The sequence below is a fragment of the Ascidiella aspersa genome, chromosome 8 (genome assembly GCF_963924565.1).
Source record: "Ascidiella aspersa chromosome 8, kaAscAspe10.2, whole genome shotgun sequence".
Taxonomy (NCBI): Eukaryota; Metazoa; Chordata; class Ascidiacea; order Phlebobranchia; family Ascidiidae; genus Ascidiella; species Ascidiella aspersa.
In genome coordinates, this window is record NC_139454.1 from 20108968 (window position 1) to 20136625 (window position 27658).

General features: G+C 38.6%; 1 protein-coding gene across 1 annotated transcript; it reads left to right on the forward strand.

The window, feature by feature from the left end:
- Positions 1 to 27104, forward strand: LOC146136771 (protein DD3-3-like). The gene is made up of 16 exons (XM_083395505.1): positions 1 to 122; positions 650 to 790; positions 1984 to 2218; positions 3439 to 3552; positions 10270 to 10380; positions 11476 to 11565; positions 14017 to 14186; positions 14828 to 14934; positions 15815 to 15950; positions 16709 to 16808; positions 17699 to 17863; positions 19855 to 19993; positions 20629 to 20851; positions 22165 to 22318; positions 22738 to 22957; positions 24354 to 27104. The coding sequence occupies exons 1-16, from the start codon at positions 40 to 42 to the stop codon at positions 24455 to 24457; spliced, it is 2292 nt and encodes a 763-aa protein (XP_083251631.1). The 5' UTR covers positions 1 to 39; the 3' UTR covers positions 24458 to 27104.
- The last annotated feature ends 554 nt before the right edge of the window (positions 27105 to 27658 follow it).

A 27658-nucleotide genomic window follows, 5' to 3' on the forward strand; every position in this document is an offset into this window, starting at 1 on the left:
AGGTTTAAACTAACTGCTACTACCTACTGAAGTCTAACCATGACAAAATATTCAGCCCTCGTGCTACTTGCCCTGTCCATGGCGGGCATAGCGATGGCCGACGTATTCTTACACAACCCAAGGTATGTTTCAACTGTACGACGTAGATGAAATGCGTAATTTAAGTCAATGTAAAGTATTTTGCCAGTCCAAGTCACCAGTTGCTGTAGTCCCAGTCAATTTATTAAAGAGCAAGTCAATTTCAAGTAAAGTCATTGACACAAAAAAACCGTCTAACTATTAAAATTAGTAAACTCGTCTGAATTATGAGCAATACCTTCTTAAAAACAACAAAACGCAATATACTGCAAGAACGTGCAAAATTTGAAATAAATAACCCAATTTGTTTAATAACTATTTGATGAAAAAAAACTAAATTTAACCCAATTTTTTGATACAATGGCATAAGGTCAAGTAAATAGTCTAAACTACTTAAGTCAAGTAATTTTGCTCCAAAGACCTAAGTCAAGTCAAATCATTTGAAAACAGCGACTTAAGTGCACAAGTCTATCTTTACAGTATGGTAAAAACATAAGTCTTTACCACACTGTAAAGATAAATGCTACTAACATCTGGAGTCCGCGACTGAAAATACAGCTTGACGTTTCAGAGGCTCGAACGGCCGTTACAATGAGAATAAGCGAAATCGGAACAACGCCAATCGACTGTTCGACTCACAGAACAACGCCAGGGGTGGCTACAACGTCGGGAACCTCTACTACTACGTAGGGTCACGTCTACAGATTGAATGGTTTGTACTCAATAAACAAAGTAGTAGATTTTTTTTTTAGTAGTAGAAGGTGAACTATTGACAAACACAGGCCACTTAAGTTCTCTGGCCAAAACTTGGTGGTCAGACTCCCGTGAAAAAGTATATCATACGTTGTTCGCCAAAAACACATTTAATGCCTTTGAAAGCCGCCAATCGATTTCGACCAATAACATTTTAACCCTCCAATAAAGTTGTTTACCCCCGGTAGTTGACATTATTTTGGTTGGGGTGCGAGTGTGGGTTTGAGTGAGTAAATTATTTATAATATTGTGCTTATTCTCCCATATTTATTTCTGCCTTGCAATTTCAATTTGACAACTTGTTTCGTTACTGTACAAAATGGCGCTGGTCTAGAAAAAAATCAGAAAAAATATGTTTTTAAAATTGTGATCAAAATCGTTGTTTTCAATTTTCCAAATTTTCTATGTTTTTGAACTAAAAAGGCGGCTCGCTGGCCAAACCTTTAACTCAATAGTTCGGCCAAAGTACTGTCAGGTTATGATGTTGTTGTTTTGTGGAAGTGTGCCGCGATTTTTATTTATTTATTTATTTATTTGCTTGTCGCAAGCCTAAAAATTTTGGGCGACTGCTGCAACTTATCCGAGGCAGGTCAGTCCCCTCGTTTTCAAAGCACGCCGAACTACCAATCCAATCCCTAATGCAGTGATTCTCAACCTTTTATGGCTTACGGCACCCCTTAAATAATAATCAAAATATTTGTTGAACAACACAAGTGGAAGTGGAACTACACAACCAACTTAAAACATGAAGGAAAATGTCATTTTATATATAATGGTCTCTAATCGTACACAAATAGTTTTATCAAGAAGCTCACCAATTGGGTAAAAATCAGATTCTTAAACATTTTTCAAAATATCTATTGGAAGAAACACTAAACACGGATCTGTTCATAATCTTCAGTAGAAAAAGAGTGGCCCAATTAAAACTGAAGATTTATAAATTTTTACCGCATTGAAGATGGCATAAGCACTTGCCGAAACGTATGCAAATAAAATAATTAATATCTTATCATTTATTTTGGCCACTCTTTTTCTACCTATTGGCACTCTTGAGCATTAGAAACGACAAACCAGGGTGGTTGAAAGAACCACTGCCCTAAAGTTAAGTCGGAGGCCCCTTAAAACCTAGCCTTATACCTTGTCGTTGCCCAGGACCAACCAGCACTCGTGCGGTAGCGAGAACAATCACTGTGACCAAGTGATCCAGTACATGTGCGGTGACAAGGTGCGCGATGGCACCACCACCTCGACCATACCTTCGAACCCGACTTCGTGCAAGAACAACGACTGCGACAACGATCTGCGCTATGGAATGCACGAGGATTTCAACCACTATCACGGCTGTCGACTGAGGAAGCGCAACGCCGGGCTGTTCGCCGCTGATCAGGTGAAAAATAAACTCTTCATTAAAATAAGAGCCTCTTATCCTCGGGGCCGCAACTTTTTTGGCTCGGAGTAGGTCCCAAGCAAGTTTACGCACAAAGGTCCATTTACAACAGTGTTTCTTAACTAGATCACAGATGTTATTAAACACATGTTTGTGTGTGTCTTTCATTGATTGATACGGACTGATGATCCCCCAGTGTGAAGTTGCTTGTACTAACAAAATGTGCAAGTATTGGCGCATGGTTGTTTCTCGACTCGCTCCTCTCTGAGCCTGCATAGCTCAGTTGGTAGAGCGACGGTCCCGGCTTGACCGGAGGTCGTGAGTTCGAACCTCACTGCAGGCCAGTTGTTTTTCTGGCTTGCTCTGCTTGCATCATAGATCGACAGATTCGGCGAGTCTGCGATGGCTTTTCGGTGTACTATTGATACGGAAGCCGTAATCGTTGGTCATAAAGCAACTTCCGAGGGGCTAGATCACAGATGTTATTAAACACATGTTTGTGTGTGTCTTTCATTGTTTCTTAACAGTTTTTGTATGTTTTGTCACTTTAACACTGATGAATATCAGATTTACTCCGAATAAATAAAATGGTGCTTATTTATAGTTAAAAACGAAAGTAACAAATTACAACAGTTATATTCAATGCGACGGCTGCCCTTGCTTTTTGACAACGACAAATGAGGTAACTTAAAGACAAGGATGCCAAATAAACTTAAAAAGTATCAATTTGCGAAGCATAACGTTACCGACACTAGATGATAAAGAATCAATAGGCTATTAGGCTAGCTGTGAATTAGCAGATAATTTTAACTTGGAAAGTAGGATACCAATACCTACAGCTGGCACACTTTTTCTGTCCCGTCAACTGAAACCGATAACCAATATTTAAGGCTAAAAGTCCGGTTGTACAATTTCATTTAACTTCTTTCAACACTAAAAGTTAAATTAGGACGTGTAAAGACCATTATTAACTCTGTCATCGGACTATAATTTGGCTAAACTTTTAAGAAAAACTTCTCTCAGCCGGGATTTTTACAAACAAAAATCTAGAAAACGCTGTGTAATTGGCTGAAAAAGCTTCACCATTTGGTATCAACAATGCATGAAATACTTTCTAATCACAGTAGCGATGTAAAGAACTATAGGCACCGGGAGCGATCCGATAGTGTGGAACATTTCGAGCTACCCTGACTTTTAACTGCCATGTTTTATTTAACCAGGGCGTCAAAGTCCACGCGTCCAGCACCCGACAGAATCGCAATGCAAGAAGGTACGGGTACGAGTGCGCCGAAGAGAAGGACTACTACCCCAACTGGCATCCTTCACCATGGAAGGTATGGCTCGTTTGGAGATTGAATAATTCGAATACAAAAATAAGCACACTTGTTAGTAGGGGAAGTTTCAATTGTCTTACTTGAGGCACTAAACAAGAGCAAGTTATTAGTATCATCATTAGGGTGTATCTTTATAGAATCCAAAACCATCGGCGACAGGTTTTAGCCAGTTGATCACTGTTTGTTGATGGCTGCGCTCTGATTTTATTTATTTGTACTCTTACAGGAACTGACAATGCTCGTTGGCGAAATATATTTTCCTTCCGAACAAAACGTCTGATCCTGTTTTTACTAATGTTTTAAACTATTAGTTTTACTTGTTATCAGTATCATATTGCGCATCAGTAATAAGTATGGCGATTACTTTTTTAACTAAAATATGAGATATTTTGAACAAACAAATTGAAATTTTGACACATTTTGACTTATAAATATATTATTTTGACAAAATTTTGACCTATAAGAAATCCATTTATTTAAACAACATGCCAAGAACTGCATTAGTGTCTTGGCGTCGTCTGCAAACTCGCGTATGCAATATATTGCTCTGGTGAATATATGATACAGTGAAAATGCCCGTTAATATAACTTAAAACTAAATTATTTCAAAATAATTTTCACTGAACTACAATTTCACAAAGCTGGCCATATTTTTTTCCAACGATCTATGTGCATTTTTAATCGATTTTGACTATAAATAATTTTTACAAATTTTGACCTAACGTGTAAATTTTGACATAATTTTTACTTTTTTTAAAAAGTCAAAAAATAATCGCCTTAGTAATAAGTGACCATGCGGCATTTTACTGCAGTTGCGGATTTAAGTTTGGCTCGATATTTGCAAGATGTACGCACACCATAGTTTACATAAAGCAATCGTATTTTTTTAATAGAAATATTACTCATCAGGGTCGTACTTAATGTAACACGGCTGCAGTTCATTACGTCAATAAAACACTAAAGCTGTCACGCCATAAAACAAATCACCTGTGTAAGACGTGATGTCGTAACTTCTTACCTAAAATGTGTTGCTGCCGGCGATAAGGTTAAGATGTGGTCAATTCTGAGTGTTTGTCAAGTTGCGTTAGAGTGGCTATACACTCCATATATGACTACTAACACGTCGTCGATAAAACCTTTTGTGACTATATGCCGACGTCGTTCAGTGACCTGTAAACTTATCACGATTTTACCAGCGTTTTTAGATTTTTGTAGGTTGTAAACTTTCCTGATATTTACGGTGAGTGCATGTTCTCACGAAGAACCCACTTATTACTGGACAAAGTTTGCTGCGTCCACTTTAACCTCTTGATACCACTATATTTATGGAAGCGGTAATACAATGCCTCAGCTGTTTGACCAAACGTGTTTTTGCAACAACGATATATTTCAATACGTACTAGCTTTTGCCGTGCTGAATTTACCAGTTATACGCATATTGAACTGTTCATATCAAACGAGGGAGAATTGGATTTAAAGTATGTTTGAGAATAAGCATCACATTATAATTGGGTGGAATTACCCTGACCCACCATGTTTTGTGACTGAAGCGTTTTTAACCAATTTTTTAGTATAAAAATTAAAAGCATAAAAACACGCATTCTTGGTTGTTTTGGTTTGTCCAACAAACTTATTTAACTTATTGACTTTATGACTTGTTTTCAGAGTTATACACAATTGTCTGTTTGAGGTAGATTTATAACATTTTTTACTGTAATACGACCAACGGTTTAACATTTTTTTTTAATGAAAAGTAAAATCAAAAATATTTTTTTTTATGACTTAAGCAGAAAGCAAAATAAAATAACATCGAGCTTATTGTTCAATTTAGTTCTACGTGGTATGGCTTAAACGCAAAACAATGTACAGAATACTTAAAATTCATTTTAAAGTTACACTGGTAATTCGCAACAAAGCTCGTCGCTTACATTTAATTGTGAAAAAAATCGTCTCAAACTGAAAAACATTCCATTACGCCACAATACGTGATCTTATTTTACCGAATTAGGCGGTCAAATATCACGCATTAATCAACGAATGGACATTGGTCTGCGATTTGGCATACGCTCATTACTCATTCATTTTCACACAAAATTCCAAGATTTTGTCAGTAACTTATCTTGGGGTGATTTATTGACTGATTATTTTCGGTATTTTTCTTCGTAAAAGAGTTCAGATTGTTTTTCGAAAGTCAGCAAAGTCTAAAAAAATAATTTGACGACTATGTTTTTACTTAAAATACTTCTCTCGCCAATGAAAACTATTTTTGTATTTTTTTTTGTTGAATATTGAGTCAGGTACAAAAACTTATGACATACTAAACCCAAAACATTCCAAACTAGTTTTCAACCCACGCAACACTCCCCACACCACGAGGTGTTGCACCGATTAAATTTAGCACTAAAAATAGGTATGTTCCTTGTGACGTCATATAGCACGAGATGACAACGGCGCTGCAAGAAAATACGGTGAAGAAGCGAAAACGGTTCAGTGATTTAAACGTGGGCTTCCTATTTCGCGTTACTTCCTCACACAAACAGGCTGAATTATATGTAAGGTGAACAAAATTAGAATTTCGCTAAGCGTAAAGATGAACGACCTTTTACGCTTCAGTTTCTGTCACTTTGTGTCTATTTTAAAAACGTTTGGCATTTAAAGTAGTAATTTCTCTCTTTAGGAACAACATGGCAAGCGGTTATAACGAGCGGTGCGCATTGATAAGAATGCTGACCCCTTGTCGCATGATTGCACCGATGACTTTTCTTTTATTATTTTTTAAAGTTTAACTTTTGTTGACGGCTAAGAAATGTTCAGAATCCCAACTTTGTTATAAGTACAAACTGCTAATTTCCTGCTGTAGCTACCTTAGTGGGCTATATTTTGAGAAATAGTAGGAGAAATTGGAAAGACCGTTTTGAAGCCTCAAATTACTTAAAAAACACTCGTATCCATGGTAACCGGCGAAACAACAGCGCAACCTTAGCGCGAGGGTCTAGTGACGTCATACAAATCGGAATAATGGATTGTGACCACTCCCTCGAAAATTCGATTTAAACGACCAACAAGCGTTGACATTTATGTCGCCGGTTTCCTCACGGCCGTCATTTATGAACTGAATTTCTGTTTAAAACTGTAGGATCTTATAGTTTATATTAAAAAAGGTACATTTGTAAAATGATTTTGTTAAAACAAATGTAACTTTACGAATGGTGGTGCATTGTGCTATTCACTGAACAGAAAAATCTAAAACAAATATACGGGGTAATGCTGGACAAATATCAGTCCGTTGCTGTCAAAGTTTCTATTGTACAGATGTTACTTCTGCATTTGCTAAAATTAAACACTACTTATCACCTAATCCAGTGGTTTTCAACCTTTCATCAGTGATGGCCGCTTCCATGGGCTCTACACAATTACCACGGTCTCACGTTTAAGAAATATACGTCACTATATAGGGAGGACTTGGGAGGTATATTAAGGCTTAATATTTAAGTCATAATGAAAACCACGATTTTTTGCCTCTCATACGATGAAAATATTATTTGCCGGTGCCCCCCGAAAACCACCACTCCAAAGAGAGAACCAGCAGGGCCCTATAGTTAAAAAAATCCCTTACCTAACTATTCTTCGACCAAGTTGGAAAATATACGATTGGTCAGCATTTCGGGCGCTCCAACCGTATTCAAACCGGTATATTTAGCCCAGGTAACAAGCAAAATGCTGCGTCGTTTTGCACCGAATTTGGCCGCGGCCTAATTCTCTGCGCAGTCACTATAGACCAGTGGTTCTGATCCGGGGTGCCGCGGCACTCTAGGGTGCCATTTTTAACGCTCAACGATGCCGACAGATACTTCAAACTCTTTAGGATTTCTATTTTTGCTTAATTCGTAAGATTCTTGATATAATTTTTTGTGTATGATCAAAGTGCCTGTAGTTAAAAAAAGGTTTCATCAACCTTGTTGCACAGCTAATGTGCTGTTTTAATCTCGTTTATTGTAACGTTACAGTTAACCACTCAGCAAAAATACGAGCAAGGGTGCCGCGAACTATTTATAATTTCTATAGAGTGCTGCAAGCTAAAAAAGGTTACGAAACACTGGTCGATACTAAATAGTCGTTTTTTGTGTACTATAAAAGTTACAATCTTAAAAAGGTTTTTACAACCTTGTTGCACAGCTAATGTGCTGTTTCAATCTCGTTTATTGTAACGTTGCACATAACCACTGAGCAAAAATACGAGCAAAGGTGTCGCGAACTAGTTCTAATTTCTGTAAGGTGCCGCAAGCCAAAAAAGGTTGCGAAACACTGCACTAGACTCTCTACGTCACTTCCCTTTGTTCTAAATTGTTCCGGTGACGACAGCCGCCTTCGCTTAGTCGCGTAATTATGTGGAACGCGCGCGCGCGATTTCGCCGCGCACATTTTGACTGTGATTCACACACAAACATTGCGTTGCGTACATACACACGCGTACAACGCTACAATGTTGCTCGTGATTAATATCATGATTGGCCTTATTTTGACCCACTTCATATGATGGACGTGTAACATGTTATGTGGTCGCGTAACTCGTGTTTGGATCGGGAATTTAGCTACGGTAATATTTCACGCAAACTTGTAAATTCGTTTGAATCGCAAATATTTTAAATCAAATGTAACAAAAATTAATTGAAAATCCCTACCAAGTCTCACGTTACCTTAACCGTGCGTGCTGCCAAAAATCTCAAAGCAAAAAGTTTAATAAATTAAAAAGACCACAGACAAAAAAACCTTGGTAACAGTTGGACTAAAGAAAACGAACCCTATTATTTTAAACAAATCTAAGTATGATATGCCAGTCAGGCAATAAAAAATGTTTCTTCTGGCAAAACCAGACGATTAAAAAAGTTTTTTCCTAAACAACCATTTCAAAAAAGTGTGTTTTGTAAAAAATGTATCAAAACGTTGCCAGTATATGGTTTTTAAACTACTAGCAAAACTCGGCGGCCTAAATATGTGTTAAGCAACAGTCAAAAATATAACCATTAAACAAATTGCAAAATTTTAACCCAAAACACCATGTGCATTTATCGTTGAAGTACGCTTATTATAATGTTCGTTAATGTTTTTCGATCTGCTAATATTTGCACGGTTTGGCGCATAAGGACTTGGAATCCACAGAAGCAGAATTTCTGCAACCCATCCATGAAATTGGAATAAGAAACACTATTTTTGAAACCGTTCAAACCTTCAAATAAAAGTCTTCAAATTGCAACCCAGCAATTTTCCACCTTGATTTAAGCCTCCAGAAATAAATGGCAATCCGACGACAAAAAGTAACTGCCGCATCGATTTCCCGAAATAAAACAGCGTTCAGAAGGCGAATCGTCGCCCGTTTAACGCGTCGCATCATTCCCACGAGCGAAACCAAATAAAACCTGTTTAATTTGGATCGCATTGCGGCCAAGCGACGCTTCAAAGCTGAACACGGAGCCGATTTCGCGCTAGAATTGATACATCAGTTACGGCGATATGGACGCGTGGCGAAACGCTTGCGTCCGTAACGAAAATGATCCTTCTGAGGCTTTGTGTTGGTTGCTTTTCGCACAGGTGGCTACCTATTAGCGACGCCAGATTTGTGGGAACGCAGTCCTTTGCGTCGCAATTTACGCCTGCAAAATCGCAAATTGTCGCGCCGGCGGCGAACCCTAACGTCCGGGCGCCAATTTGGAGCTGACAGTCGGTCTCGCGTTACGTTTCCAACCTTTCAACTGCTGTTGCGGCCCTCTGATAATGCCTTTCCGCTCCGACTGTTTGCCAAACAAGCAGGTGCGAAACAGACGTGCTCCGTGATCCGAATCAATCGGCAATTTCGCACGCAAGCTCGATACAGTTCCCAGTTTTGCAGGCAATCGTTTAATTTCGAGAAACGTCCTTCCATTGTCTCGTTAAGCACCCGGCCTTTCCGTACAATGAACATCGGGCTCAAGCTACGAGATTTGAGACGAGCTATTTGCGAAATCCCAAATGCCATTTCGTGCTGACATTTGTTAGAAGGTTAAAGTTGAAAATCTGTACCGAATGGAATGTCTAAATATGAGTGAGCCAAATATAACAGCCTGGTCGTTAGGCATGAAAATGGGTTTGGAACAATAACATATACAAATATCTCAACGAAAAAGTGGGAATATATAAACGATTTCCCCTAAAAAACGCGGCTGCAAGATATTTCTATTTTGGATTTACGCAATTTTTCACTATAGATCTTTTTTAAATTAGTTACTTGTTAAACTGCTTGTAATCTCTTTAAATTGCAAATGTTGTCGGGAGCATGTTGACTTAATTAAACTCGAGTTAGAAGCACTTTCGTTTACAAGGTTAAAGCAGGCAAGGAAAATACTGTGACTGAAGCAATGTGCTCACTGGAAAATCGTGACCCTTTTCGTTTTATGTCTTCCAATGCCAACTTCAAAAGAACGCAGTTCATCGCAGTGGTTTTGCTGCAACCATATTATACCTGTTTAATCATTGTCATTTATCAAGTAGATCCCTGGCAACGCCCCTTTGGTAAAATAATGCTTTAAATCACGTTTGCAGCCCATTCCAGAAGGGTTAGACTAAACTGGGACTGTGGTATGTTTTTAAATAGGTCATATCAGTCTATTCTCTATACGTAAGTCCGAACTCCAAATGCAAAATAACTTGTTTTTTTATAATAATTTGTATTTTTGTTCGCAGGATATAGTGGTAATGACGAACGATGTATCACGATGCTCTCTTTATACGACCGAGAGCCAGAATGTGAAGGAGAAATTCGCCTGCTACGTTGACCCTGCATACCTATACGAGGTCTGGCAGATTTAGACGCTTTACAATAGTCTGTTTTAAATGACCGTGAACGTTTGATGAGATGTAGCCCCAAATCTGTGGAAAAAACAGTATTTTTTTCGCTCTACATGACTAAAAGTTGAACCATAAAAATACAGTAGAAATTCTATTTAGTAGACTGAATAAATACTTTTTTTAACATTACACATAGTAAAAAAAACAACAAATTTTCCCTTGTTTGTATACATAAATATATATTATGTGTGTGTCTCGTAATCAAGAGTTGAGTGTCATTCTACAAGTGTGCTAACTGATAACTCCTTAATGGTTGGTTCTTTTAAGAACATTCTTATAACGGACGTCGTTATGTCGTTACCAACATACTGTATATGGTAACTCGTGTATGAGTTCATCAGTGTGTGCGTTCTTAATTTATAAATAGGAGCGTTTGCTTCTGAGCGTTGTTCATTTTCCGCTTACCACAGTTATAACCAAACGGACATGCACGCAAATTTTTGACCAGTCATGAAACCGAAATATAATGTCTCATCGGAAAACATCGTCCTTCTTGTCCCGCGTTTTCACGAAAAACTTACACCATGTCAAACATGTACCAGCTAACGCAAATTGAACAGAAATTCCGAGGCAAACGAGGACAAATTTTACTGCTGCAGATTGCCTGCAGTTGCAGGTCAAACAAACAATTGTTTTATTACTGCTAATGCCGTGGTATGGAGAACACTCTATCAGCGTTTTGTGTGTCAGCTTCAATGGCACCTAATTTTGTCCACGTTTTTGCGAGTTTTATGTTTATCATTAGGAAAAAAAACAGTTTGCTCTCATTTTCCCTTTATATGCTTTGACACAAATAGAGAATCGGAAATGGATGGCTAAAAAAAGGACAAAAAGTGTCCGAAACGCTTTTTTCGTGAAACGCTTTTTTACAACCTTGTATAACTTGTTTTTTGAAGTCCATATTGCCATTTCATCCCGACGATAGCATGTAGTTAAAGCATAGCGAACGACGTATAAATTGCATGGCAAAACCTTGAAATTAGGAATTAGTAGAATTGCGTTTAAATTCGTCCAGTTTGTCATAACATTTTTTTACCCCAGTATTCAACCAAGCAGCCGGCGAACAACAACTACATCCCGATAACTGAGGAAGAGTGCCTTGAATTCTCATACACAGTGGGAGGCGAAGCGGTAAGTAAACATTTTGTTTAAAGTACCAGAAATTGTGGAAAAAGACCTTTTTAACAGGCCCATATATTAATGCAGATATTAATCACGTCGGCAAACGTCTTATTTGCAATACTGTCGAGCTATATTTCTTAATCTTGATTCGACCGTTAATAGCGAACCCGAACAGGTCAAAACAACACATTTAGCTGAAAAAAATGTTTTAAAGCGTATTTGCATCTTTAATATTTGAATGATGGGAGACACATGACACGAAGTTTTAAAAATTTCATTTAAAACAAAAAACGTTTTAACCCAGAATGTCAAACCTTCGTTTCTAGGCAAAAGTAAGCAAACTGATTAATTGCTCCCAAGCGTGGAATGTGCATCGCATCACGCTTGCTCCATTGCATCTCCGTTAAAATGCATAGTTTGTTTATTTATTTACAGTGTTTTCACCGCTATTTGCTCGGCCGATCGTAAATCGGTTAATGTATTACATGGCTACTCGTAATGTGCTATCTATAGCGGATATTACCACCTGTGATAGCCTATCGTGGCTCGATGGTCATACTCACTAGTTGGCTGAACGTTAGACACATTTTTCCGTCACAATATCCCCACAGTCTCTTTCGGCAACAATAAACAGAACAGAGGCTCCTAAAATAAAGGTCCTCATGCCAATGGTGTTCATTTAATACTTTGTGCGACACCGTCATCTGATACTTTTTGCGACACCTTTTGACCCGTTGAGTATCGGATGTTAAACGCTTAGTTGAAATTGCAACGAATAACTCGCTTTAATACAACGCCCACAACGGTATAACATAAATGTTTCTAAGCTTTATCGCTGGCGTTGGGTGACATTTAGCACTTGAAGCCTGTTCCAAGGTTTTGCCAGCCTTAGACATTGCTCTTTTCAAGTGTTGGTGAATGCAAATTCGTCTTTTGGTGAAACCACGCACGGAGAAGTCGGAAAGGTCAAATCAAAAAACAGAGGCACAACCGTGTTGATTTCAAAAATGTTTCACCCTGAAAGCGACCAGCCAGTGTTATAATGATTGAAGTCAATGAATTGACTTAAATGGACTTAACTCACTGTTTTTAAATGACTTTACTTTACTTAAGTATTTTGGACAAATGACTTTGACTATGAATTGAGTTAAAATTAGGTGTTTTAATTTAACATTTTGCTATGAAATTGTTCTATTTATCTCATTTTTGCACGTAAAACGATTATAATGCTTTATGTTGTTTTTGGTATATTTTAGTTGGGTCATTGCTCCTAATCGGAAATGTTTACCAATTTTATTACATCCATTTTTAAATTGGTTAGTTGACTTGGAGTGTACCACTTGACTTGGGTAATGGTAATTTGATGACCTGGGCTGGGACTTGTTACTTTTTGAATTGGCGTGACTTTGACTTAAGTTATTTCGCCAAAGACCTGACGTTGACCTAAGTTATATTAGCAATGACTTGACTCCCCCCCCCCCCTCAAGAAATTTTAACCGGCTATTTTAGTATTGAATCAGACAAAACTGTAAATAGCAATGCGCGCTATTTTGTTTAATGTGCGTAACGGTCACACATCTCAATAAACAATGCATTCCAATCTTGGCCACTTGGTGTCCAACTGCGCGTATGACGTTACAATGGATTTTTTAATACCTTTGTTATGTCACATTCATACAAGTGAAGATAATTCACAATATGATTAAGAGGCAACCACTGTTAGAAACAACTGTGTTGAGATAGATTTAACGTAGGCTACTATTGTTTAAAATGAACCGGGGTAATAAAATAAACGCTCATTTTTTGTCAAAACGTAAAATGGCCTCGGAAAATTCAGAAACAGAAATAGCCTCGACAAGCCAGCGGAACAAATCTCCCAAGACTTTGTTATTACTTTCGGATGCTATTTCGCCATTAAATATTGGACATGCCATCGATACACCAGTTATTCATGACAGGAAGCGATTGGAATTACTTGACAATGTTTGGTCTACATCTGGCAGTTTTGTATAGTAGGCACAGCATGTGCTAACAGAAAGGTCTCTACACAGCCAACCGCCAGATGGCGCATTTGCCGCCGCAAGGTTGCCAAATATATTTCATATTATTGGCCCCCCTAAAAACGATCCTAGATACGCCACTGCTTGACACATTTGAAACTGACTTGACTGGGACCTAAGTAGTTTAAGCTGACTTAAGTATAAAAAGATGAAATAACTTTGCCTCGCGCTAATACTTTTTCGCCGTCTCTTTGAATGTATTTAGCCTCAGATTTCATCTGAATGTTTGGAGAACAGCCGGTTCTATAGGTTTTCGTTTTATGACTTCACGTGCTGACGTAAAAATGCGACGTTATTTCAAATATGTGACGTTATCATTTTTTATGCATTCCGGTTAAGAAAATGACTCTGCGACCAGCGCTTTCCAAAGTTAAAGAAAATGCGTATTTTTTTCTTGCAGAAAAACGGCACGTGGAAACGGTACGACTCGCACGGCATAGCGGCCCCGAGGTGCATGCAGTCCCAGTACTCTCGCGATAACCACAACGGAAACGGCGTCGGCGGCCAGACCCTCAGCTTCAACTGGACCATTCCCAACGACGTGCACGAGAACTGTGTGCTTAGGATCAGGTATAAAAATAACGAAGAAAAGCGCCAGAAATTGAACTGTTTATATGGCGTTGTTCTAATTAATCTAGACACCCGCTCTGAATAGCGGCTCAAAACTGTTTCTTAAATAAAAATACTGCGACCAAACGGCGCCGTTCAAATCAGGCCAAAATGCGATATCAGAACGTACGATCCAAAAGAACGGCGGTGCGCAAACGCCTACCGTCCTAAACCCTCTATCTATATACCTACTGTTTCAGATGTTATTTAGGCCTTATTTACTGTTTTAGTTGTTAATTGGGCCTTATTCCGACAGGTTTTAGTCTTATTACGACGATATTATAGGTCGTATTCCGTCATAGAAAAATTGCTTCTACATCGAAAAAGAGCTCCATCGAAAAAATCTGGCTAAAAAATGACAAGCCTAGAAACAATATTTTTATCGCTTGCCTCCCATCAAATAAGTGTACAAAGCTTTTTTCCACTTAATCGATGGGCTTAAATTGGCCTTAAGCTATCCTGGCAAAACAAATTCTAAGCCGAATATTAGCGTAATATAGCTTTGTCTAATGAGCGACAAATTGACCGCCAAACGCTTTTTTCTCATAGCCACGTTTCGTAGAACGCGTTCGTCCCTTTGCTTGACGTTGCCGCCTTTTCAGATACAACATCAGCACTGGAGACTACGATCGCGACAACACCACCTCTGCCCAGAACAACAGGGGGAGAAGAAACGAATTGAAGGGCCCTGATGTGTATTCGCGTTACGGTGAGTAGACCTTCTTGCTCTATACGGTCAACGGTTGTGTCTCATGTTCCAGACCATTTTTTTAATATTATCAAAAGTTTTCGCTGTCAACAGTGTTCTGCGTGTTGGCGGACCAACAGGCTTGTATGTTAGAAATATACCTCACACAAACCTATAATTCAATGCTATGCTGTTTAAGATTTTGGGGGTGATGCTATTTTAATTGCGAAATTATGCGCCTGATAGCTATGGTAGGGATCTGTTCAGTAATCACTTTTAACCAAGTCGTGACTATTTCTCATTTTTTATACTCACAGTGCCTTCATTTTAAGAAAAACTATATCATGCCAAAATAAACCATTCCAAGTTAATATTTTTCTGGATCAAAGATAATCAAACTGAGGCGTACAGAACTAAAAAAACTTTTAATTAAGTCTTGCTATTTAATCGAAAGTTCATGCACCTCCAACTACCGAAAAATGTTTAACTTTTCATCGAGGCGAGCACTGGGGAAAAGAATACAGCTGAACTGTTTACGTGGTATAAAATTTAAAATGACGTGTATGTCGAAACTATAGAAATTGTATCTAAAAAAATAATCTAAAAATACACGTTTTACTTTTGCAACAAGAGCATTTCCATGACCCCTTTTTTAGGTAATAATATGAAGAGGTATAGAAAAACTATGATATGGAATACAAATGAACAACTGAAAGTGTTTTCACAGGCATGATATTTAAAAGCGAACATTAGGAACAGTAAAACATATTGTTTCTCAACCTTTTTTCGCGGCGAACCTATACTAAGCGTTGAGATAACGGCAAAGCTTTGCCAACCCAATTCTCCTTTACAGAACTTTTTTTCTTACACAAGTTAACTTTGTTTATTTCCATTTCGACAGGTTTAACGGCCACTCAAGGCAAGGCGAACGGCTTTCAACTTAAACAAGATCCAACTGTGAACATTTTCGGAACCTCGAAATTCCTACTCCAGTTAGCAATCGACACCGCGCAGTTCGGACGCACGTTTCAAGACCGGTAAGATTGGCTATAAGATTCAAATTTTAGAAATGGCCGTATTTGACTGTTTTATAAATAGCGTAACCAGGGGGCACTATATAAAGACAAATTTAGTGTCTTTATATAGTGCCACCTGATTACCCTATTTAAATCATTCGAGTGGTCCAAGTTAGAATTCCGCCAAGCGAATTTGTTGGAATTCTGTATTGTGATTTTGTTCATTATATAAAAAAAAATATTTTTGTATATTTAAATACTTAAAATAATATTTGACTTCCACGTAATATTCGTTTTCTTTCAAGACGACGACTTGACCATGATAAAAATCTAACCTTTATAGTTGAGCAGAAGTGAAGCAAGTTTAGTTCTAATACAGAACGAAATCTGAACCTTGCTTGTTCCGGGTGTTTTATCGATTAGGGCTGTTCTTCAAAACCTATATAAGTACGAATAAATAAGGCCAAATTTACCAAAATCATATCCGTATTCCGTTAAAAACAGCATCTGTCTTTAATTTGGAATAACTTGTTTAAACGAAATTACTTATGTCCATGGTCCCAACTCAAGTTTGCTTTTGGTATGTAACCAAGAAAGTTTGTTTAAACTTCCATTGTCAAGAGACAGATTCTGTAGAAAACAAAACAACGGACTTCTAAATTCAAAAACGGGCCGTTAAAAATAAACTATTAAAAGGAATAACTGTCTAAAATGTCAAAAGTCTCCGTCGTCGAAAATACGAAAACTCACTTAACCCTATTTTGTCCCGACCCAACCAGGTCCCACAGGTTCGCGATCCGACCCCGGCCCCCTAGCATCTCGGCCGACGCCAAAATCATCAACATTAACGTCAGGGGCAAAAGGGGAAACATCGTGCAGGTGAGAAAACGTACGGTCTCGGGGGAGCTCGACGCGGTTGACTTATAAATTATTGCTGCTGCGACCTGGCTAAATTTATGCCCCTTGAAGTGCAACGACGCCCGGATAAACAGTGCCGGATTTGCCAAGCGAAGTATTAAGTGTAACTATATTTTTGTAACATGGATAGAAACAAAATTTCACTTTAATGCTATATGTAATTGCGATGGCCGATATTTGTTATTTCTTTCCGATTCCAGACATTTTCGGCAAAATTCATCGCGATCCGATTATCATAATTATTGGAAAATTAGCAGAACTGATCAAATTGAGAATAAATATAGTGCTAATGATTTTCAGTGTATTAGGCTATACTCGAGTTTGCTTTTGCGGTAAGAAGCCTGTCTTAGTGTCTATATCTTCGATTTAAAATATAATGTTTCATAAACTGCGGCCGCATTTTGGGTCGCCAAACATAGATTAAGAAACACTGGCATAACAGAAACGTTTAAACCAGTGTTTCGCAACCTTTTTTGGCTTGCGGCACCCCTGCTCGTATTTTTGCTGAGTGGTTAACAGTAACGCTACAAAGAAACGAAATTGGAACAGAACATTAGCTGTGCAACAAGGTTAAAAAAACCTTTCAATTTTTGGCACTTTTATCGTACACAAAAAATGTATCAAGAAGCTTACCAATAGAACAAAAATAGAAATCTTAACGAATTAGAAATATCTGCCGGCACCTTGAGAGTTAAAAATGGCACCCTAGAGTTCCACGACACCCCGGTTGAGAACCATTATGTTATGGGCTCAGATGAACAGCGATTGCACACTTAAAAGCCCTGTAGGTTCCAAGTCCTGCTTATATTGGTTGATAACAACTGGTTTAAACGGACACTTATACCACGCAGAATTACCCGGCTGTCGAGTACGACTTCGTGCCCAACACCGCCGTTGTAACGGTCGACGACTACGTACACTTCCAGTGGACTGGCTCCGACAACAACCCAGGGAATAACGCAGGCCAGGGGAGGGCCAGCACCGATCGGAGCAACGTCGTCATGCTCAAGACACCGGTAAGCTTTACACTTTTTACCGCTTTAAGTTTTTAAACCTTGAAGTAGGGTCCCGCCATTTTTTTTTCACGGCGAAAGCTTTTTTTTTAGTGTTGTAATGACTTATAGGTGAATGATTTGACTTTAGTCTTTTATCACAAATGACTTGAATTGAACTTGAGTCACTGTGTTAAAAATAACTTGGGTTAAAATTAGGTGTTTTTATTAAATTTGTTGAAAAAATTGAGATATTAATCAATCAAATTTGTTGTTAAAATTGAGATATTAATCAACGTTTTTGGACACAAATTGCGTTTTTTTGTTATTTTTAGTTGAGTTGTGGCTCATATTTAACCGTGTGAGTTTTCCAATTTTGCTAGTTTTGCGCTGAATTTTTATGCCAATAAGTAGGCTTGAATTTGACTTGCTACGATTATGACATGACTGGGACTTGACTTGTTACTTTTTGAAAAAGACTTGACTTGGACTTAATTTGCCCTGTACCATCGTGATATGTTGTTGTTATAGTAATATATCGAAACGAGATAACAATTTTAATTAGAATTAAAAATATTCGTCTATAACAAAATAAAGTTAGGAGAATTAAGGGGGGCAAATTGATTAAAAGGTAGTATGTTAATTTCGTCATAATACCTGGAAACAATCAAAATTACAATTTATCGTGTACTTCTTGCTAAATATAAAGCAACTGTAACATGCTACTTTCCATGCGAAGCAACTGTAACATGCTACTTCCGTTTTCCACCCCATCGTATCATGCTTTGACGAATATGCGCGACAATTCCTTATTTGATTAAAAGAAACGCCAAACGCTCGCTACGTCATCGGCCAAAATTGTCACGAGCATTGTGATTTCACAAAGTCTCGCTTGAACTTTTAACAGCAAGTGGACGAAAGGTCGTCTGTAATAAATATACACTAAAAGGTTCGCATTGCGAGGTAAATAATTATAATTAAATGACAGTATAGCCCTTGTAGTGTACCAGTTTATTTTAATCATAAAAATATTCAGAAAAAAATAATCGATCTGTTTTATTTAAAGTAATAATTTGCGAGCACCTCCTTATTTGTATGAAAATCAATCACCAGGGTTTTTTTGAAGATGACTAGTTACTTGAAAACGAAAAACTACACACGTATACTAATACCGATATGCCCGCGCAAAAAAAGACGACGGCGTCATAAAGCCATGCGCTCATCACTGATTTTTCGTTTTAAAACTACGTCACACATCCTGTTGTCTGTCCGTGTGTGAGTTGGCTTTTAAGTATATAAGGTAAATGTTATACCGGGTGTATCCGCCCTATCCATGACGCATGGGTACTTTTGCTAAATTTTCACGAAACGGTACAAAAGCGTACTATGCGATCAGCGAAATACACATAACACTATTTGAACTGTGGTGCCCTAGGGCTGCAGCCTGACATCAATCAAGCGTAATAGGCAAAAGTCCACATGCCCACCGGAAATGTCTGGTGGTATTTAGCATTTCGACATCTTGCGGATAATCGGTTAGACGTTTATATTAATGTCGATAACTAAAACTGGTGCATTAAGAACGAGGGATGGCAATTCTACGCAGAAACCCAAATCTATGAGTAGCGAGATTCAAACGTATATATTGGAACACTATATACGGATCTGTTCATAAGTTTAATGATGAAAATAACGGCCCAAATAGAATTATTTTACATGTGGCCTTCATATCACTGATGATGGCATTAGAAATTGCCGAAACGTTTGAAAATAAAGCATGTCGCTTTTAACGTCTATTTGGGCCGTTATTTTCATCATCAAACGTATATATATTTCGCACTATCACAACTCAACTTCACGTCAACGAGTTATGAAAATCAGAGGTATATATTACGAGTCCCAGTATATGCTCGTGTCTGTGTGGTACTGTGGTATATAGGCGACATCACTGTTGAGGCCGCGCAATGCAAGTGACTTGAAAAACTAAAAAAATGACGAATTTCCTGTTACGTTAGGCGTACGTGGAGGGCGATCCGGAAACATGCAAGCAAGGCCACTACGGACAGCTTGGGAGGAGTTACCCGTCACGCATCGACGACCTCGAACTCGGGGGTCTCTCTGCTGAAGTCAGAAAGGACCTTGCCATCCTGCGTCGTAAGTTTACTTTCATGCTCAACGTTTCAAACTTAAGTAAACTGCTTTGATAACTATTTGTTTTAAACAAGCGCTCCCTGAACTATTTTTTTCCCAAAATTTATTTTATTTATTAAAAGCCAAAAAATATTTCAAGGCCTTGCTTTCAAAGCTATAGTCATAGATTTTCGATTGTGGGACAATTTAATATAACAAAAAGAGAATATACTTACCTCGGCCGCAATAATAATACACTTGAGTAAATTGTCCGATACTCCGCATATGACCTAACTTTCTGCTTCCTATGGAATAACATGGCGAAAGCTGTACATGAGGTTGGTTTACATTAGACACGGTTTGCTTCTGGCGTTAGCGTCTTGGGCAAAACGCTAGCGTCACCAGCTCACACATAACGCGTTGCCAGCGTTAAGGGCAAATTTCCTGGCTTCTAACCGAAAGAGTCAAAGCCTTTTCACAACCGAAAAGCGTTTTTTTGAAAAAACGTTTTACATTAAAGACAGACGCGTCTAGTGTGAACCGAACTATAGACTGTACACACTGTTGCCAGCATCACCATTGACCATAGATCAGACCGAAATGTTGAAAAACACTTTAAGGTCTAAAACGCATTTCTTGTTTCCCAATCTCTTCGCCAGCTACTCAGTTCGGCGGCGAAATGATCGAACTGGATGACGCGGGCACCTACTTTGACCAAGGAGCGCAGAAGGTCACGATGGCCGGCCAGTTCAACTACATGTGCACCAGGAACAACAACTTCTCCAACCGCAGCCAGAAAGCAAAGCTGATCGTCACCAACTCCGAAATCGCCAGCGACTACATCGACCAGCAGGGCGGCTCCTTGGCACTGGACAGCCCGGAGTGAGTATAGATTCCAATGGTTTTGGCAGTTAAGTAGTGCTGGGATCATACCAAAAAAAACTAGAGATGGACACATATATCGGTTTACCGAAAATATCGGACGATATTTAGCTTCTACCGATATAATGGTATCTGTAAATGTAGGTCGATACTTTGGCCGATATTTTAGTACAAAAATATGATATAATTTTTCCTGTACAACAAACGACTTACCAATTTTTGATCAAAAAAATTTGGGTTTGAGCATCACGCCAACTTAATATGCAAAATAATACTTTAATAATTATTATTAAAGGTATAGAGACTAAAAAATGTATTTGGCTTTTATTTTCAATTATTTCAAGTTTTTGAACATATGTATCGGGTATCGGTTGACAGAATTGTAAAAAATCGGGTATAGGTTTCGGTCCAAAAAGTGGTATCGGTCGATCTCTAAAAAACGTATCTTCACCAGTTTAAAGTAGGGCTGGGTAACCAAAGCCGGAACCGAGACTTATGACTCGACATTGGTTTATTTGGCTCGAGACGGACTCGGGATTCGAATAAAACTATACGCAAGACTATACTTGGGTCCCGATTCTGACGTCCATCTACGGCCTACGCGGTAGCAGGTTTTTATCCAAAGGCCGCACACTTTTATATATAAGGGGGAACCATTTGTAGGTATTGCGGATGGGTGGGTTATTCGACAAACAAAGAGTGGATTGTATGCAAATGCAAATGTAAACTGAACGAGAGATTTGTCAAGCTTATACTCTATACTTTTTGAAATGTTTTTTAACGTTTCATTCGCTGGCTGGTATTGAAATTTGACACAACATTTATACAGTATAGTACAACGACTGTCAAAACAGCTATCACGTGACTCACTACTCCCTGATGAAACTAATCTATTAAAAAACAACTCGCGGCCCACAACAACACGATAATACTTATCTAATAAAAACTCGCGGCCAACTAAAAATGGCTAAAAGGCCCAGATTTGGCCGCGGCCATCAATGTCCGGTATTTAGGCCATCTTGCGATTAATCGGTTAGATTGTATTAATATTTTGATTATTCAAACTTAAATGTACTCTTTATAGACAAAACTGTTACTGCCTGGCAATCCTGGCAAAATGTTAATCGACATAGCTCCTCTGGTAATCGTATTTCTTATACAACACATGATCTATTTAAAAATAGCTCGCGGCCCACCAAAAATGGCCAAAATGCTCACAATTGGTCCGAGCCCACCGTTGGCCAACCACTGTATTAGACAGTCTTGCTATCGCCATCTAGCGGCATAAAAATTTCTAACCAACTTCCGCACAGGGACGATGCGGCTACTGAAGTAATGATACCACCGGGATCTCTTACCCAAGGGCAGCCGATGGAAATTCAGAGCATTCCAGAAGGCGGCATGACGCTCACCGGATCTCCAGCCAACACAGCTTACGTCAGCGATTTCGTCAGAATTTCACCCGAGGTAAGAATTCGTTTTTACCAAATGACAGTGTTAACAAATTGCGTTTTTCATTTGACGATTCGCCTAACCGTGCTTCATTCGGTTCTAATGGATTTGCAACCAGTGCCACTTGTTTCATGTTTTGAATAATACGAACGTAGGTATCAACCCAGATTCGTTTCGAACGTTTGTTTGGCCGTCCACAAAATAATTTTTATTGCTCGTTAAAGTGAAAGCCATATTGTGTCAAAAAATGATTTCATTTTTCTGCGAAAAAACATCCAAGTTAAAATTACCCAATAACAAGAACTTCCGTTCTATACGAAGTAAAAAAATCCCGAAATTGCCAAAACCTGTATTCCTGTCCCGGCATGAGGTGTGCTTTTGCGAACTATCGCCAAACCTCGCAGCAATTCCGAAACGCCCCTATTCGCGTGCAGGGAACAGTGACCCAATCCGGCAACCCAATGCGCGTGACCATCCGCCTGAACGAGATGCTGACCTCTTTCAACAAGCCGGAGATCTTCAAGTCTTCGGACGGCGGGTCTACTTGGGTCAAGGTTGACCACACTTCGCACACAAGCCAGGCGGTGACCTTCATGACCGACACCGGCGGCCATTTTGTCGTCTCCAAGATGCTGGACTCGGGAACCACGGCCGGTACTTTTGACCCTAGCTTTTTCGATAACGACAAGTAATCGGTGTCCGCGCCGTTAGAGGGTGATATGGTGGGGTGATGCGGTGCTTTAATTTTTTTTTAAATAAATTTTCGGCATGCTAAAATAATCGGTGCTCTGATTGAAATTCAAGTTTTTTTAAGTTTGGAATCAATGTGAAATTTCGGGATGCTTTAAATTAGTTTCCTTTTCAAAGTTAATGCGGTGTGAGATTTTGTTGGTTTTTGCAACAAATTTGCTTGCAACTGGTGAATTGGCAAAAATGAACACTAAATTGGTGCTTCTTAATAAATACTATTCTAATTTTTTGTTTTGGTGGCCAACCTATTGATTTGCGGTGTCTGTGTGTTTTTTTTTGTGTGTGATTCTTCGTTATACCCGATAATTTTGAAATCATATCTAGTTTAAAAAATCTTGATGGATACTGAATGAACTGTAAATCTGTGATTATCATTTTTGTTATTTTATAAATAGCCCGGTCGCAAAAATTGCAATATCATTTATACATTTCTCGGGAACACTTAGAGAAACCGCTAACCGATGTATATTAAAATCTACAAGAAATCTTCAAACATCAATCAGGGCCCGAATAGAAATTATAAGGGAAGGAGCTTCACACGCAAGTTACACCCCTACTCTATATACCTTCCTTATAAATAACCGCGCATGGCTTGCTAACGACTAACACTTTGCTAACCTATTTTTTGTAGACTTACTGTATTATTTGTATCTGCACCCGGATTTTGAGGATACGCAGTTGCCCTATTGGCTGCGGCGCAGTCGGAATGGCTTACCACTTGGCCAAGCTCCCCAATGGCCCGATTGGCATTATTGGGACGACTAATGACCTCGTGCATGTGTCCATCATTGCCACTTAAGTGCAATCCTTGCTGTGTAGAGGTTTCCCTAATGGTCCATTGAATTGTTTATAATGTCATTTAGCTGGTAATGTTGTTTTAAACACCCTAATAAAACTGTTTTTCCATTCTTAAGCACAACAAATTTCGCCATTTTTGTAATTATTTCCCAAAGAACCAAACTTATCCGAAAAGCTGTAAGCGTTCCTAAAACTCAATTTAATAAATAGAGCGATCACGTGGCGCAAAATTTGCTGCACCATATTAATGAGCTAATTTGCGTTAGTTGTTAAAAAACGCCAATACGACACCAGCTATAGTTAGCGCCAACAGTGAACCTTTACACAGCGACCCGCACGTAACCATCCGGCCATTGCATGTCATCAACAATTATCACATGTCTACACTGCTGCAAACTCAAATAACTTCTAGCGAAAGACACATTTCTTGCTGCCGGCGTGTGCTCACCAGCCTGCTGTGCTAACAACCATTTGCACGAACCCTTGTTGTTCTTCTTTGCAGGCCTAGCCATTGGCCTTCTTGTGGCCGTGCTCATAATAATTGCCCTCGCGGTTCTTCTACATAAGAACAGGAGTCTGCTTTCCAGCTACAAAAGCAAAGTCTAAGACTATGTCCCGCCGTCCTTGTGACGTCGCCCAAAAGCGATTGTTACGTCACTCAACGATCTCGGCGTAGGGGAAACACCTGCGGCACAATAAGTTATTATGACTTTTGTTCCCATCATGCGTATACGACGAATGCTGTGTATTTAAACTTGATTTTATTTTGCTTATGCTGTGAATGACGTCACAAGCCTAAGGGCTACGTCGTGTTTAGTGACGCAAAAAAAAAATATTTTTTACGTTCAAAAATATTTATTTAGAAATCAAATAAGAAAAAAATGTAACTTACAAATAAAGTTAGAAGATGTACGGTTAAAATTATGTACAATACGATGACTTAAAGAGCGAAATGTAATAATGCGGAAGTTCGTAACATTACGAGAGTCAACTAAAAATACTTTAAATGGACAGCGAGTTTTAAGCATGGGTTTTACCACCTAATTTTTAATCGAATGTTATAATAAATAAAACAACCCCTTGCTATCAGTTCGTATAGAAATATTTCCAACTGCAGAGCTTTTCTGTCATATACTTACGATTCTTTAACTGTTACTAAATTAAATATGTCGCACCATAATATTTCCTGAAGCATACGTAATCCAATTTTGCCTGTTTCTTTTTCCTGTATTAACCTTTTTCAAGTTCCGCTTTAACACACACTGTCGCCTGAGTTTTATGCACTTTGTTCTGTAAATGGTCCTTCGGAAACCTATGGGTACTTGAGAAAAGATAACTGGGCTAAAGGGGACCGCTGGATATCTATGAGCTACAACTTTAATACTGACGGCTTTCTGAAAACCAGAAGTAACCGAAGAGAATTGGTAACAAGAGAAATCAAAATCGATTTAGCAACAAAGATTTTGTTATACAATATGTGTTCTTCTAAAGCTGTAATGCTTCACAACATTCTCATCATCGGTATTACGTAATACGGTTACATTTGAAATATCCGCCATTTAGTACGTTAGGAAGTGTATTGCATTATCGTGATTCGCTATGCACATTGTCTTGTCATGTATAAAAATATGTAAGTCTACTTTAAATAGTTTTCTATCGCTTTCGGGACCTGATGCATCGACACACTGCAGCCGTACGTATAAAAACGAAAACGCTACGATTGACTTCCAAATACTAGAAAAAAGATCCTAAAAATGTAGTGTTTTTCCTCTTTTAAAATAGAAAAAATTAATGATTTGGAACTGCAAAATGCATCAGGTCTTATGTTCATCATTTTGTTATTACTCGCTAATAAACACTGCACTAACGTTAGGCAAATGCCGAAATATCGAAAACCGTAAGGTCAACGCCATGCTATAATCGTTAAGTGAACAGAAGTAACAATTTGCACAGCTTTTTACTAAATTGTGGCATAGTTTTACGACACTGGTTTCAATTGTGGTACCAGTATGGTTACATATCCATCTTATGTAGGTAATTAGGTAAAATACAGCAGAGTCGAAGACTGACTCGCACTCGAAGAACTACAAGTTGGTCGAGAGTCGGACTCGGGTCATTTTTAACCGACTCCTAAGCCCTGCCTTCAATTGAGAACTTTGGTAACTTCTATAGGTTTACCGTCAGAAAACGATTGATGCTCCGGGCCCTTGTCCAAATACCTTCGCCATAAAAAAATGAAATACGCAAGTTTTATTATACACTGGTCAAATTATACTGGCCCTTTACAGTCGTTTTGGAATTTGGATAAAACCATTGTTATGTTACGTTTGGGAGCTTCAAAAGCAGTGACACGGGATACATGACATATACATTATATATAGTACATATTTACAACTGGCACACTTCCTATTTCAGCAGCAGTATGTTCTTGTTGTATTTCCGAATTGCTATTATTTTTCAGTTCGAACGTTTATAAAAATGCTTCAGGGAAAGTTGGTTCGTATTCTAGCTCTATAGGGAGGCATATTTGTTTTGGTAATTAAACTTAACATGGTTTTCTAAATTATTTATCAAACTCAATTTTTCTTTCTATTTGACCCTTGCTTGTTATAAGTCCTCCGTAAGCCAAATTGTGTTTGTATTGAGTCACATATATTAATAATTCAGTGACATAGGCTCCACAAGGTGCATCACAAAATAGGTTTGGAGTTTATTCAGTGTGGCATTTTCGATTGTTTGCTCATAAAAGTTTGTATTTTGTTGGGCGGCGACTATTGAACACATAAGCAAACTGCGGAATGTTAGATACAAGAATATTGTTAATATCTGGAGGTAGCCGAAATAACATTTGAAGTGTAAAAGGCAAGATGACAAATAAACAACTGTGAAACGAAAGGATTTACCACAAATAACGACCCAAATTTGCGTTGAAAAATGTTGCATATGTATCGAATTTAAATTAAAAGCAATCCAATTACATTTTTAACTAGGTTTCGCCAACCTAATTAAGCTACTATACGCAAACTACTTTATTTCAGTGCACGAAAATATACATTAAGCGCATAAATTACGGCGTCTGCTTTGCCTGTTACGTAAAAGTATTTGATAAAAAAGAAGTAGCTTGACTCATCAAAAACAAAATGATTAGTACAGGAGCAAGCAAGACTTTTGAATTAGACACAAAAACGCGTGCTTTACGCCGTTATCTGTGTGTTAGGCGGGTGTGTGTTGTATATTGGGCAAAAACAGACACAATAAAGCAAGCGCTTTTAATCGGAATTGTGTAACGCGGCAGAGTACGTTCACTATAATTTGCGACACATTTGTGCAGATTTCATACTGCATAATCTTTTTCGATGTATAATTGCATAACAGTGCGATTAATGTTCAGCAAAGTCTGTTTTACTTTGAAATTCAGCTTTGCCAGCAAAAACCGAATGTCGGGGATTTCGAATGTTTATCGGACGATTTCCAGACCTCTTTTGTAACTGCCGTCCTCGATTTGAATCCCGGCCTTGGTTTTGACGACATTCACGTTCAGGGTGGATCTGTAACGATCCGTAGCGGTCCTGGTAACTGAGTACGGAGTTATATTCACTTCCTGACGGTAGTGCACCGGATTAAGGCGCTGCTCTCTCGTAACCTCGCATCGGTAAAAGTAAGCGTCATCAACCTTGTCCGCCCCTGGATTTGGGGGTGTCAGCGAAAAGTGGAATTCTTGAAGGTGGTGCGTGCTCTTCGGCGTCGGCCACAGAGTCAGGCTCTCGACCTGACGGCTGCAGACAAGGCCTATTTTGTCGTCACAAG